At 56.7% G+C, this 14,215-nt stretch overlaps 2 protein-coding genes across 2 annotated transcripts in view; both read left to right on the top strand.

The window, feature by feature from the left end:
- The first annotated feature begins 4,527 nt into the window (after nucleotides 1-4,527).
- On the top strand, nucleotides 4,528-6,152 carry CHST3 (carbohydrate sulfotransferase 3). The gene is made up of 2 exons (XM_029962627.1): nucleotides 4,528-4,699; nucleotides 4,850-6,152. Exons 1-2 carry the CDS (start codon nucleotides 4,563-4,565, stop codon nucleotides 6,078-6,080), a joined length of 1,368 nt encoding a protein of 455 aa, XP_029818487.1. The 5' UTR covers nucleotides 4,528-4,562; the 3' UTR covers nucleotides 6,081-6,152.
- Nucleotides 6,153-12,551: 6,399 nt separating this feature from the next.
- The window catches only part of AIFM2 (apoptosis inducing factor mitochondria associated 2), a 6,540-nt gene continuing 4,876 nt past the window's right edge, over nucleotides 12,552-14,215 (top strand). The window contains exon 1 of the mRNA XM_029962589.1: nucleotides 12,552-12,557. Coding sequence (XP_029818449.1) covers nucleotides 12,552-12,557 — 6 coding nt within the window. The remainder of the gene's footprint in view (nucleotides 12,558-14,215) is intronic.

Here is a 14,215-nt window from a genome sequence, read left to right as displayed (position 1 = left end):
TTCAGCTGCCGTTCAGTCGCTCACCTTTGCTGCAGGTGGTATTTGCAAAACCCACCCCAGAAGTGCCTGTGGTTTCCAGCAAGCTGGCTTCAAGGTGGTAGGTGTTTCAACTGCCTCCTGGTCCAGATCCAACCTCAGAGGCCGGTCCCTGCCTGGCAGACACACATCTTCCCCCATGCCCAGCACAGATGCCTCTGTGTCTCCCACCACAATCAGCGGGGCAGGAGCAGCAGCTCTCCTCTCTGCTGGGTTGGGACAAAACACCTCTCTTGGACACCACCAAGGTGAGGGAGAGCCCAGACTGGTCTGTCCTGGCCACAAAGCCTGTGCTGGTCCTGTCACTGGCGTTACTGTGCCAACACCTGCCTATAAATCCCATCTGGGATTCAGTGCTTCTTGGGAGACGAGGAGCAAGGACAGCTCATCTAGTTCACCCCCGAGTTCAGGGTGGGACAATAAAGAGTGGACAGGAGACAACCTTGTGCATCTGGAGTTTGAGAGCTCATGCAATGAAAACAAAGTTGTGTCAGTGGTGCCTGTTTGTACCAACACCTGCTGCTGCTGCTCCTGAGTGTAACCTCAGCCAGAAGGACTTTCCGTTCCAAACTTTCTCCTCTGATGGGCAGTTTCCAGGCTTCAATTTGATGAGGCCTGTGGCTATTCTCGGTTGCTTTATAAACATCGCAGGCGGTGACATTTCCCTCCCTCCTTCCTTTTTTTGGCTTGACTAGACATGTTTTTAACCAAAAAATACCTGTCCAGACAGACTCCTTACACGCGCTGCAGGGCAAACCGAAGCAGTGCTGTGCTTGTGCCATGGCTTGGAGGACAGCCAGGGCCGGGGTGAAAATTGCTGGGAGATGAAAGCAAAGTGGGAAGCTCCGGTGGCACGTTTCCCAAAGCCAGCCTTGGGAGGAAGCTGGGAGTGGAAATAGTTGATAGAGTAAATACAGAGGATTTTTTTCCCCAGGTTGCAGACAAAGAGCAGTGCAGACAGCAGATAAGCCCATGCTCCTTATCTCTTTGTTGTTCCACCCCTGTGTTTTGCTGGCCCTTGTGTCTGCTGGAAATCTGATGAAGCAAAGGATCATGGAGGGAATTACTCCGAGCAGCAGCAGCAGCAGCAGCGCAGGGGGCAGTGAGCTCAGCTGCAGCTCCCTGTGGGCTCTGCGTGGGAGCAGATGGGGGCTGGATGGACAGAGGGATCTGGGGCAGGGAGGGAGCTTGCATGTAGGTGCTTCATTGCTGCTCCTTATCTGAAGTTCACTTGTTGCCTGTTGAGTCACCGGAGGTAAATGTGACTTCATCCAGTCTCACCTCCAGCTGGTTTCCCCTGCCAGCCACAGGCGCCTTTCCTTCCTGGAGCTCACCTGGTGTGGGTTCAGGGCAGCCAGAGGAGGGGGATGAGAGCCCCAAGGCTTCGTGGAAGACCTTCCCTTGCCCAAAACCAAGCCGAAAACCCTTGCTCTTCTCTCCCAGTCAGGCAGTCCTGCAAAATGCTCTGCAGAAGGGTGACAAGAGCATCCCATTGCTCCTTCCTCTCCCCGCGGGCCTTGCTGTCCTTGCTCTGGAGTTACACTACCCTGCTCACCCTACCTGCACCACCATTGGGAGCATCCATCCCGTGAACTGACTTGCTCCAGCAGACTGGGATGGTTTGGTGTCTCCATTACCGTTTGAGTCCTTCCTTCTTGCTGTGGCAGGGTTAGGGTGACTTGCTGGTAGTATCAGATCCCACCTGGGCAGCTCTGCATGGGAACAAAATCTCCACCACCACCCAAAACCCTATGCTGGCTTTGACTCAGCTGGGAAATCCATAAATCCTTTATCCTCTTGGCAGTGGGAATTGTAGCAGTCCCTGCTGAAATGAAAAGCACTTCTAGCCCGAAGGATAAGTCAGGGAGCAGCACTTGAGGACCTGTGAGTGCTGCTGTCTGGGGCGCCTCAGTTCCTGGAAATTACTGCTCTTTGCTTTGGGATGTGCAGAGCAAGAGGAGAGCAGTTGCCTGCCATCACCAGGGACAATGTCCATCCGTCCGTCTGTCTGCTCACACTGGTGGAGCAGTCACTGGTGGGGCACCCCGGGGCGGCAGCAGCATCCTCGTGGTTCTCCTCATCCCTCCCATCCCAGCAGAGCCCCAGAGGGGAGAACACGGGGCACACAGAGCCCCTCTGTTCCCTCTCACAAAGGGATGCTTGTCACTTGCATGCTGCCCCGTCCAGGCTGTGCCCCAGCGAGGAGGAGCTTTGGGATGCCAAGCAGCCCCCACCAGCCTCGCCAGGCCCCCTGCGTGTACCCAGCCCCACGGCTCAGCCCTGACAGGGCCCCTGTGCCTGTCGCTGCCGCCCCGCGGGTCCTGGGCCGGACGTTTGCAGCCGGCTGTTTATTTAATGAATTATGTCTGCCCCAGGCCTGGGAATGAGGGTTTTGCCAGCACTGCTGGACATGGCTCTCTGTGTCATCCCTGTGAATAATTCTTGGTCTGTGGCTCATTTGTGGTTGGGCAGCTGGCGGCATTAGAGGGGGAAAACCCCAGGCTGGCTTTGCCCATGGATTTGTCTGAGGAGGTGGATGATGGCATCCCCCTGCGTGCGCGCTGCAGGCAGCAAGGGCACTGTCCCCAGCCCCAGGCGAGGGCAGTGATGGGGACCGCTGCCCCTTGGGATGCCACAAACCCAAAAGTCCTTTGCCACAGCCAAGTCAGCAACTCCGGCAGGTGCTGAGAGACGCAGCCGCACACCCAGGGCTTTGTATGTTTGATTTCTTTCCTCGGTTCCTCAAAAACTCCGACAAGTCCTGTCATCACAAGGGCACGACCGAGGAGGGGGGACCCGGGGGGCTACGCGGTGAAAGGCACCTGCCCCGGCTGCTGGCCTGTCCCTGAGGAGCAGTGTGCTGACAAACTGAGCCAACAGGGCTGTTAAACACACACACACGTGCTGGGTGATGTCGGTGCCACTCGCTGAAGGGGGAAGCCTGGGGGCCCCTGAGGGAGGACTCGGGAGCTGCCATGGCTCTCCAGAGTCCCTGCATCCCACTGAATCCTGAGTTTCCTGGATGCGTGGGTGCAGGTGTCTCTTTTTAGAAGCTTTTGCTGGGAAGGGGATGGCTGAAAGCCAAGCCCTGAGAGCTGAATGGTTTGCTCAAGCCTGGAAACTCCTGGTCCTCACACAGGGAGAACTGGGGACCGGACAGTCTGGATGTTGCCCTGGCCACAGGGCGCATCCCTCCCCTTCTGCCCGTGTTCCCTCCTTCCCTGTGGGAGGGACATAGAGCAAGCAACACCAAAAAAAGCACATTTTGGCCAAGCACGATGCAGAGGAGGTTGGGATGTGATGCAATGCCTGGCAGGGCTTCCCTGCTCCACACCCTGCCGAGGGATGGGGGCACTGCAGCTCGGCCGGGGCATCTCCCCTCTGGCAAACCCCAGTGCTCCCCAACAGATGGGGCTGTGCCTGGCTCCCCCCTTCACCCCAGAAAGCAGGGGTGGTACAGGCTGCTGGAGTCATGCTGGCAGAGTGAAACAAAAGCCAAATAGACTTTCCCTGAGTCACTGAAAGTCTGGCCAAGAAAGCAGGACGAGCAAATGGCATCACCCACACAGCTGTCCGAGCATGCAAACCAGCGGGCAGGGAACGGGAGCCCTAGGAGTGTAAATGTGCACACTCAACACATGCTGGGGACCTGCCCCAGAGCTCCAAACAGCAGCTTTGGCCCCCAAAATCTCCACCACATCCCAGCTGGTGTGTGCATTTGCAGCAATGCAGAGTGGTTTCCACCAACACCCCAATTTCAGCACTGGGAGGAGGATGAAAAGGAAGGATGCAGGGGGATCTTTTCTGCTGGGCAGGGATGCCAAGTCTCCTGGTTTTGCATCCCACACCAAGTTGTTTTTTTTTTCCTTTTTGGCAAAATCCCACCACCACCCAGAGCATTTTACACCCCGAAGGGGACTGGCAGCAGCAGTGTTTTCCGGCCCGTCATCATTCCTGGAAACTCTCTGGGTTTCATTTTCGGTACTGAGCAGCTGCCGCTGCTGTGCTGGGGGAAGGCGGAAGCCACGCGGCCCCACAGCGGGGCCCTACGGCAGAGCCTCCCACTGTCCCCAAAAGTAGCTCTTTCCAAAGGCTGGGAGCCACAATGCGCCACAGACCGGGATGATCCGACGGGTCCCTCGCTGTGGGCAGCAGGTTTTGCCAGTGGGGAGCAGGCAGCTGTCAGGGCAGCAGGGATTGGGTTTCAGGGCACGCAGGGGTGGCTGGTGGAAGCGTGGGAAGGGGTCCTGTCGGGCAGACCTATTTTGGGAAGGAGGGGGAGCAGCTGATGGGGCCTTCATGCAGCTGCTCCTCAGGGGTGGGATAGAACAGTAGGGAGGAGCTCCCCCTTTTTTACTGCTCTTGTCAAGCCTTTCTCGGAAAGGTTCAGCCTCTGACTCTGCCTGCAGGGAGCCACCACCACCATGCTGACCATTCTTCTCCCCACAGGCAGGGCTGGCAAGACAGAGGATGCCCTAGCCCAGGACACCTTCCCGGCAGACAGGAGAGATCTGTGTGTGCTCCCCATGGAGATCCGACGCGCTTTACCCCAGGATGTCTGGGAGCTGCTGCACTTCTTGAAGATGAGGAGCAAGTACGCCGTCCTGCTGGTCTTCGTTGTCAGTCTCGTCATCATCGAGAAGGAGAACAACTTCATCTCCAGGTAGGGAGCGGGTACCTGAGCCACCCCGCATTTTTCACCCTTTCTTTCCCCCACATCCCGAGCTCCTGTGCAGCAAGGGCCCCCCAAATCCCCCACTGGGATGCAGGGGTGGTCCCGCTCTCCTCCAGGCTGGGCTGGGTCTCCCCACAGGGTGTCAGACAAGCTGAAGCAGTCCCCGCAGGCACTGACAGAGGCCAACAGCACAGAGGTCAGCCTGGCACCGGCCGAGAACGGCTCACTGGCCTCGCTGCAGGAGCTGGACGCCGCCTTCTCCCAGCTGAGGTCCCACCTGCACAACCTCACCCTGCAGCTGGCAGGGGATGGAGACCCCGGGCCGCGGCGGCACGTCCTGCTGATGGCCACCACCCGCACCGGCTCCTCCTTCGTGGGGGAGTTCTTCAACCAGCAAGGCAGCATCTTCTACCTCTTTGAGCCCCTCTGGCATGTCGAGAAGACGGTGACCTTCCTGCCAGGGGGAGCCAGTGCCGTGGGCTCCGCCTTGGTTTACCGAGATGTCCTCAAGCAGCTCCTCCTCTGCGACCTCTACATCTTGGAGAACTTCATCTCGCCGGCGCCCGAGGGCCATCTGACGCCCTTCCTGTTTCGGCGGGGCTCCAGCCGCTCGCTCTGCGAGGACCCTGTCTGCACGCCCAGCGCCAAGAAGGTCTTTGAGAAGTACTACTGCAAGAACAGGCGCTGCGGCCCCCTCAACATCACCCTGGCCACCGAGGCGTGCCGGCGCAAGCAGCACGTGGCCCTGAAGACGGTGCGCGTCCGCCAGCTGGAGTTTCTGCAGCCACTGGTGGAGGACCCTCGTCTGGACCTGCGCATCATCCAGCTGGTGCGGGACCCCCGGGCCGTCCTGGCCTCCCGCATGGTGGCCTTCTCGGGCAAGTACGAGACCTGGAAGAAGTGGGCGTCCGAAGGGGAGGCTCCCCTGCACGAGGAGGAGGTGCAGCGGCTGCGGGGCAACTGCGAGAGCATCCGCGCGTCGGCCGAGCTGGGGCTGCGGCGGCCGGGCTGGCTGCGGGGCCGGTACATGCTGGTGCGCTACGAGGACGTGGCGCGGGCACCCCTGCCGAAGGCGGAGGAGATGTACCGCTTCGCCGGGCTGCCCCTCACCCCCCAGGTGGAGGAGTGGATTGGCAAGAACACGCAGGCGCCCCACGATGGCAATGGCGTCTACTCCACGTGCAAGAACTCCTCTGAGCAGTTCGAGAAGTGGCGGTTCAGCATGCCCTTCAAGCTGGCGCAGGTGGTGCAGGACGCCTGCGCCCCGGCCATGCAGCTCTTTGGCTACAAACTGGCCAACAGCCCCGCCGAGCTGGCCAACCGCTCCTTCAGCCTGCTGGAGGAGGCACAGCCCTCCTGGATCACGTAACAGCACCGGGGGATGGCGGCGGGGCAGAACGAGGGGCTGTGGCCCTGCTCCCGGCCGGTCCGGAGACGACCTGGGGGTCCCTGCTCCTGAAAATGCTCCTGGCTGCTGCCACATGGAGCTGGAGCACCCTGGCAGAGCTGACCCCAGAGTCCTGCAGAGCCTGAATTACACAATTTTCCCGGGAACGGGGAAAAGGCAAGGGTGAGGGGCGGTGGGTTCGGCACTAGGGCCACCTCCCCAGCCTGGGAGCTGCACCGAGGAAGAGGAGGGTGAGGGCAAGCTGAGGGTGACAGGACCAAGCACCTCTGCATTGCCACTCCCTGTCCCAGCTGGAACAGGGCAGGGACAAGATCGCTGTGGTGCCAGCAAAGACACAGACCCCAGAGGCCTTACTGGTTTTGTGCCTTCATACACCAGCACAGACTGGAAACTGCCCACAGAGCCCTGGACGGCACTTGGGCTGCAACAAAATGAGGTGACTTTGTGGTTTGGTGCTCTTCAAACTTGGTTTGGGAGGTTTGGGGTTTTTTCCTTTTTTCCCCTGTGTATTTGCATACCAGGTGAATTTATTTATTTATTTTGTGAAAAGGAGGGGGAGGCTGGTCAAAGAGCTAAGCCCAAAAATCAGAGCAGCACAACATACCGCAAAGAAACAGGGAGACACCCAGAAGGGAGGTCCCATTTTGGCTGGAGACCAACACGTGTCCTGCTGTATGATCCTGGGAGAGCCCCCAGGGACCCATGGGCTGTAAATCCCCCAAGCCCCGCGCGCGTGGGAGCAACTGCGAACTTTGGTGGTGCTGAAAGATGGTCGGACTTACTTGATTAAAAACAAAAACACCAGCACAGAGCTCAGAGCCTCTCCTGTCTCCTTAGCATTGGTGGGTTTCCCCTGCCCCAGGGGGAGCCCCAGAAATATAGGCCAATAGCACTGGTGAGTGACCAAAGCTGGTGGAGGCCCAGGGAGTTTCAGGGTGTTTGCCACATGCAGACGTTCACCCGGCGCCGAGCTACCCCATCCAATTCACATTTCATTAATTAAAATGCCTATTTTTAGCTCTCTCTGCAGCACATCCTTTTTCTCCCCCATATATTTTAGGTTACAACAGCCACCTGAGGGAGAAGCCAGGCGTTTCGGTGGAGGAGGGGGGTTGCGTCCACCCAAGACTTGCTGAAGAGCCCCAAGGGCTCCCAGCAGCCACACGTCCCCTCTCCCCAACTGGAGCTGTTGGCCAAAAGCAAAAATAAATAAATAAAACGAGGCGGCGGCTGGGCACAGCTGGGCTGTGCTTCTGCCGGCCGAGAGGAGCGTGCTGGGGCTCCAGCGACGGGCTGCGGCTGGGCTGAGCTCACAAAAGCCGCGTTTTTGACGCCGGAGGGAGAACAGAGGCGGCATTGAGGAGCGCGGGGCCGGACGGCGGGGAGCAGCCGCGCCGGAGCCCTGCGCAGCCACCCGCCCGCCCCGGCTGCGGAGGTTTTCCGAGCGGGGCCGGGCATCATCTGGCCTCAAGGTGTGAATTCAGGGCGCTCGACACAGGCTGGATGGGGACAGGGTGCAAAAACTGGCACTTTTTGGCGCACCCTCATCGCTTACAGGCGGTGGAAAGCGTCAGCCCCCTGCCTGCCTCACACGCAGCTCTCGGCATCACAAGCAGCCCTGGGTTTGCTGAGTGAATCGGGTTTTGTTTGGAGGCTTCCTGCTGGGAAAGCAGCAGGGTCACTGAGGTCGGATGGATATTCCGCAGCTGCGCGCTGGGAAAAGCTCACAGAGCTCAGCCAGCGTTTGGGGGGAACGCGGCCGGACCCAGGTCACGGGCAAATGCCTCTGGAAAAGTACCGTTAAGTTGACTTTTGCAGAGAAAATAAAATTTAAGTTAATCGTTTGTAAAACAGCACAAGGGGTGAATACCTACTGAGCTGCCAACAGCCGGGGAAGGGATGCAGAGGGTGCCCAGCATCCCCCTCCCATCCAGCGTGCAGGCGGCGCTTTGGGGCTTGGGGAAATCCAGGTTCAGGGGCAAGGACAATCAAATAAGGGACATACAAAGCAAGTGTCGAGGGAACCGGGTGCTGGGCTGAGCTGAGGCCAAGAGGGGACAGTGACAACCAACCATTCTCACCTGGGCTGCCTCAGCCCCGGCTGGCTCCAGCCTGTCATTTGTAGCCAAGCACGAGCATTTATTCCTGGACACCCTCCAGCTTCCCGTCAAAAACGTCACAGGACAGAGAAAAAACACGCCCCCGACCCATGCAGATTTCCGCGGGGCTAATTGCTCCCATTAAACCCGCGGAGCCGAGACTCCCGCCCGGTGCCAGGCACATCGGGAGGCCACGGGGGACACGCGGCTCCTTCCGAGACCAGAGCAGCTGAATTCCCCCTGTGCCGACCAGGGGGAGGTTTGTCCCCCTAGGAGAGGGATCTCCCGCTCACGCTGCTCTGGCTGCTGCCAGGCCTTGCCCTGCTCTTTCCCTAGAGGAGGACAGGCATGGATTTGGGAGGAAAAGCATGCCTTGGGAAAGCCACGGCAAGAGACAAAGCCTTAGAGCAAGGACATACCTGCGTCCAGACAAACCATGCAGGAAGCCCACAACAGGAGCTGCAACAAATGCAGCCTTACCCTTTCACCATCCACACCAATGCCAAAAACACCCAAACCATCCTCTTTTCCAGGGATTTAAGCCTGCAGAAATAAAACACACCTGAAAGGCTCAGGCTTGCCTTAAAGTAAGCACCCTGTTTCCCACCCTTTCAACAACCTGCAGCTTTACTGCCTCTGCCACAGCTGTGCTTTGTGGGGAATTGACCACACTGTGGTAATGCTTATTGTCACCAGAGAGACCCTTTCTGCAAGAAGCCCAGGAGCAGCAAGGGGACATGTGCCCTGTGGGACAGGGCCACCAGCCCAAACTGCTTCTCCTGAAGGTCACTGGAGGTGACACAAAATGATGTAGCAACAACGAGAGCTTTAATAGACGATGGATGTGCTCTCAATGTTCCCCTCTCAATGGGATCTTTCTAGGGTAATGCTTCCCTCACTAGTCTAATCCAGAGTTGACTTTGGACAGGAGGTACATCCTGCTGTTTCTATGCCTCCTTCTTGGAGCACTCAGGAGTGGCTGTGATGGCATGGCTGGGCTTGCTTGAGGCAGAAGCTGCCATTGCCAAGGAAGAGAGTTGTCAAGGTGGGCAAGTTGTCCAGGTGGGCAAGTCTCTGAAATGCCACCTTAGATGCCCCTCAGTTTAATACCCAGGTGGCCCTGCTGGGCCACAAAGCAAAGCCTCCAGGTTGGCCCACAGAAATCCACAAAAAGGCCTTTTTCCAGCTTGGCACGAGGTTTGTCCCGAACATCAGAAGTTGTGGCTGCTCTGCTGTTGTCCTGACCCCCCATTCCCTTCTCCTCGCTTGCTCCTGCTCCATTTAATGGGATCGGATGAGCTAATCCCTCGTGTCTCCTCGCAGCGCTATCAGATGGGATTTGTGCACAGGGGCTGGAGGGAAGGAAACCCATGCTCCTTGCCCTCTTCCAGCTTCTACTGGAGGCTGGATCCACCCTTGCCCTTCACTCCATCACAGGGCTCGGTGCAGTTCCTGCAGGGAGCTGGTCCAGGCTTCGGCTTCACAGCCAAACGCCGGGTCAGTGGGGAGACCCGTGGGCCAGCGAGGGACCCTGTGAGGGCTGCAGCACACGTGGATATTTCAGTATTAAATGACAGCCTTGTTTTCTGTTGTGTTTTTCTAAGAGACTGCATGCCTGACCAGACTGCATTTCTTGGTCTGCATCCCATATTTATCCTGTAATTACACCTTCGGACAAAGGCTGCCTGTCTGCGAGGCTGATTTTTTTAAGGACACAGTTTTATTCTACGCTGTGCTCTCACTGTAATGAAATCTGGGGGCCAGGGAGGAGAAAATTCCTCACAATTCATGGGTGAAAGCTGTTCTTTCTCAAAATTTGCCCTGAGAGCAAAGGAACTTGCCCGAGCCCTCTCCCATTTCTCTAGGAAAACCCAACTGCTGACTTCCTTTATGTCTCTCTACCACCCCACAAGGATTAATGCTGCAAACCATGTTGTCCCATAAAAGAAAGGTGTCACCACACTGTCAGTCCATGGGCTCATCTGCTGCAGGAGCAGAGTGTTTCCAGAGAGATCCCCACAATCCTTGCAGCCAGGCAGCTGACCTGATAAAGCTCTTTGTTGCACCTGCCTGGATCACAGCACAACAAGGGATGAACATCCACAAAATGGCATTTCTGTAAAATTCCCACACTTGGCTCTGGAGGGGTAGGGAAGACTTGCATGGCACGAAACCCCAAGGCAGTTGCTGGAGCTGTTTGAGCTGGGGTTTCCTCCAAGGGGAAGAACAGCCCTGGCTCTGCCCCTGCTCATCCCATGCTGGGGGCTGACATGAACCTCTCGAGAGGATGAGCCTCTCGAGAGCCTCAGTTTGTAGGTGCCGATGGCAGGTAAGACAAAGCCCATCACCACAGCACGCTGAGCCTGGCAAACTCATCCCACTGCAATGCAGGAAAAGAGGAGCTGGAGAGCACCTTGGCACAGAGCCTGCTGCCATCCCAGGAACAGGGAGAACAGAGCCATGGCACGGCCCTGGGATGGACTGGAACCCTGCTACCAGCTCTGTATGGCTCCTCTTATGGATACAGAGGTCACCTGAACCACAGAGACCATTGCATTTCACCTTTGGGCTCTTCCTGAATCCCTTTCCTGGATGGGATTTGCCACCAATTTACGGGCTGGCACGTACAGAGGCGCTGCCTGTAAATACAAGTGACTGGTCCGGTCTGACCAAAATAAGGTGATTTTGGTGCTATGGCCCATGAGAAGCAGCTTGTCTTCCCAAGCCAGTGTCACTGAAAAACTGAAAATGAAATGAGGTTTGTTGGGAAGAGAATAAATAAAACAGGACCTTGTTGATTTCTGCTAAAAGTAGATTTTTATTTATAAAGTATAAAATGGCCAGTGTTGATGTTTAAAAGCAGCCAGGAACAGCCTGAATTGTTTTTTCCAGGCGATGCTTTGCCCTGAACTGACACGGTTCCACCTTGGCTGCAGCAGAGATCCCTGAGGCATGGGGGGGGAGCAGATCGCCCAGGAAAAAGGGGGAGCTGTGGGGCAGGTGCCAAGGAGAGGCAAAGCAGTTTGCCTAGAGCAATCCCTCCTCCCTGGGAGACCCAGGATCCCCCTTTCACTGAAGCACAGCCTCAAGCGCTGCAGCCGCGCTGGTGCCGCTGCGGCTGTCGCAGGACCATGTGCAGGACACGTCTGCGGGCAGAGGGAATGTGCTGTGCCAGGCTGCTGATACAGGGGAGTATCTGGGGGTTTGCAGAGATGGCTGTGAGCCAATAACAGCGTCTCCAGCAGCTCAGGCTTGACTAGCTGGGATGGGGCCTTCAGCCGGGCCCAGGTAGGATAACAACTCTCCAGAGGAGGGTGAAGGGAAGGATGTTATCCTTCTTCCAGCCTGTCTGGCCTATTGCAAAGTTACATGCCTTGGTGCTCGTGGTGGGCAGGACAAGGAGGCCCTGGCTTAGGGGGGGTTCAGGTGAGTGCAGAGCAGGGACACTTGTGGGATTGTAAGGTCTCCCCACACAGCAGCTTTGTACCCATCCTTGGATTAGTCATACTCAGAGGGATTATTAGCTCTGGCTGATGTTGCATTAAACCTGATGAGGAGAGGATACATATATGTACCCATGCTGCCTGTCTCAGAGTGGCAGAGCCCCTTCCCTACACCTCTTCCTTCCCACTGGATCCCTGCCATCCCACAGGGAGCATTCAGTCCACAGAGCAGCTGTGAGGAAAAGCCCAGGGAGCCTGACCGCTGCTCCTGGCCTCCTGCCTGCCCCTGCCCCACAGATCACCAGCAGAAGGCAAACCCCTCTCTGAGGCTGGGCAGCTTTCACCTCAGCCATCTGCCTGCAGCCAGCCGAAGAAATATCATCAAAACATCCCCTCTGCCAAACCCAAGCAGCAGCCTTGGGCACTCGGAATTTCTTCCTGTTTGCCTGGGGCTGGATGTGAGGTTTTCATAATGTCTCCTTTTACCCTCCCTGCTTGCCTTGGGCACCCTTTTTGGCACTGGCCTTTTCTTCCTTTGTCGGTGCATCTCCAACTCACTGGTCCACATATTTCCCCCCTTTTCTTGAAAGGTTTCCCTGATCTTCTGGTGTCCAGCCTGATCACACCAGGTGATAGGGGAAATCAGGGGAATACTCCTGGAGTAATCGACTGCTCTCAGCAGTGGGTATGTGCTGTAAAATATGTGCAAATGCCTGGCATGAAAAGCCCAAAACTGCCTCTGGAAAAGCCAGAGCTGGGCACAAGAGTGCAGAGGAAGGGGGAGAGGGCAGCAGCACATGGAAAGTGGTGACTCATCCTCAGCATCCTCATCTGCTCAGAATGGGCCTTTGATCCAGCTTTGCTCCACAGGATAAAGAGCCAGGGGAGTTATGGAGGTAAGGACGACCCTGTCAGGATGGGATGGGTTCACACACACCAGGTGCCAAACAAGCCAGCTCATGTAATTTGAGGGAAGAGCTTAAACCAGGTTTTGATTCCAGAGTTCATCCCTTTAGAAATGGAGGCAGGTTTGGTTTTTTACAATTTTTGCATTGAATGGTGCTTTCCCAAAGCTGGCCATTGCCAGGCTCTTCCAGCAGCCTCCTCACAGAGGTACCATGGTACCTGGTAACCAGTACCAGAAGAGAGGACAGGGAGCAGATCTGGAGCACTGTTACCCTGGGGATACTTCCCAGCCTCTGGACATTCACAGCTCCTGGATTTCCTGGCCAGGACAGATGCCTCGATGTTTAGCAGCTCTGGAGGGTTTATATTGCATGCATTAATCAAAATGATTTTTCTACCATTGAAAACTTCAGCATTTCCAGCCGAGTCCTGTGTAACAAGCAGCACCAACCTGCCCTGGGCGTATTTCAGCAGAGCCGTGGGCTTTCCCACCAAGGACCTTCCTCCCCTCCACCTTTATTGTCGGCTGTTCTATCCCTTTCCTTCCAGCTCTCTTCCAGGCTGAACAGTGTGGGATTCAGGAACGTCCCCCGCTTCTTTCCACCCTTTTGTCACCCTCCTTCCCCAGCCCCGAACCTCTCCTGCGGCCGAGGGGAGAGTGCCCTGGACTGACACCCCCGTGTCCCCACGGCCGAGCCGGCTGCACCCTCTGGCGGCAATCCTGAGTTCAGGCCCTGCTTTCCCGGGAAGAGATGCGAATTCCTTCGTCGTCTCCCTCCCGCGAGGTTGGGTGGGGAGTTTTGCTGAGGACCCCGCTGGGAAGGGGTTTGGCACAGCGGGCTGTGGTTCACCGAAGGAGGATGAGGAGCGAAGGAGCGCGAGGGCGGCTCTGCCAGCTCACAGCACCGCAGTGTGCACAGCAGCTATATTTATCCACATGGCCAGCAGCTATATTTATCTGGAATGCCACAGGAGCCGAAAGTCTTCAGGGAAACTTCCGTGCTGCGGACATTTTACGATCTGGACGTTTTACTGTCGACCTTCTCCGCTCCCTGCTCCCCTTCTGCAGGAGCCTTTGCTACCTCCTGAGCCCTTCCCTGCTCCTCCTTACATCCCACTATTTCCACCGTGGTGATGCTGAGCTCATCTTGTGTCCCTGCCCATGGGGAGTTACAACTAGATGTTCTTTAAGGTCCCTTCCCTATTTTGTGATTCTGTGATCTCCCCTCCATCCCTCTTGCACAGCTCTCTCTCCTGCTCCACTCAGAGCAGATACATCTGTTTTCTGTGTTTAGGTTGGACGTCAGGAAGAATTTCTTTACAGAAAAAGTGATTAGACGCTGGAAGGTGCTGCCCAAGGAGGTGGTGGAATCAGCGCTCCTGAAGGTGCTTTAAGGAAAGGCTGGACATGGCACTTAGTGCCATGGTTTAGTTGACATACTGGTGTTCAGTCATAGGCTGGACTCAGTGATCTCAGAGGTCTTTTCCCACCTCGTTGATTCTGTGATTCTGTGATCGTCAATCTCCTCTCCAAGGGGTTATTTTTCCAGATGGAGTGAGACATCCTCTGCCACGCTATTCACCCGGCCTGCAGACTTGCGAATTTAAGAACACAGCCCTTGGTTTGTGAGATCGTTGCTCCCTTTGT

The sequence above is a fragment of the Manacus vitellinus genome, unplaced genomic scaffold (assembly GCF_001715985.3).
Source record: "Manacus vitellinus isolate BGI_N305 unplaced genomic scaffold, ASM171598v3 scaffold_48_pilon, whole genome shotgun sequence".
Classification (NCBI taxonomy): domain Eukaryota; kingdom Metazoa; phylum Chordata; class Aves; order Passeriformes; family Pipridae; genus Manacus; species Manacus vitellinus.
Note: the sequence above shows the minus strand (reverse complement) of the source record. Positions and strands in the feature narration are given on the sequence as shown.

Excerpts from the sequence above, each read along its gene's own strand:
- CHST3 (XM_029962627.1), top strand. The coding sequence starts at position 4,563 with ATGGAGATCCGACGCGCTTTACCCCAGGATGTCTGGGAGCTGCTGCAC. Across the intron at positions 4,700-4,849 it reads GAGAACAACTTCATCTCCAG|GGTGTCAGACAAGCTGAAGC; the intron begins GTAGGGAGCGGG and ends GTCTCCCCACAG.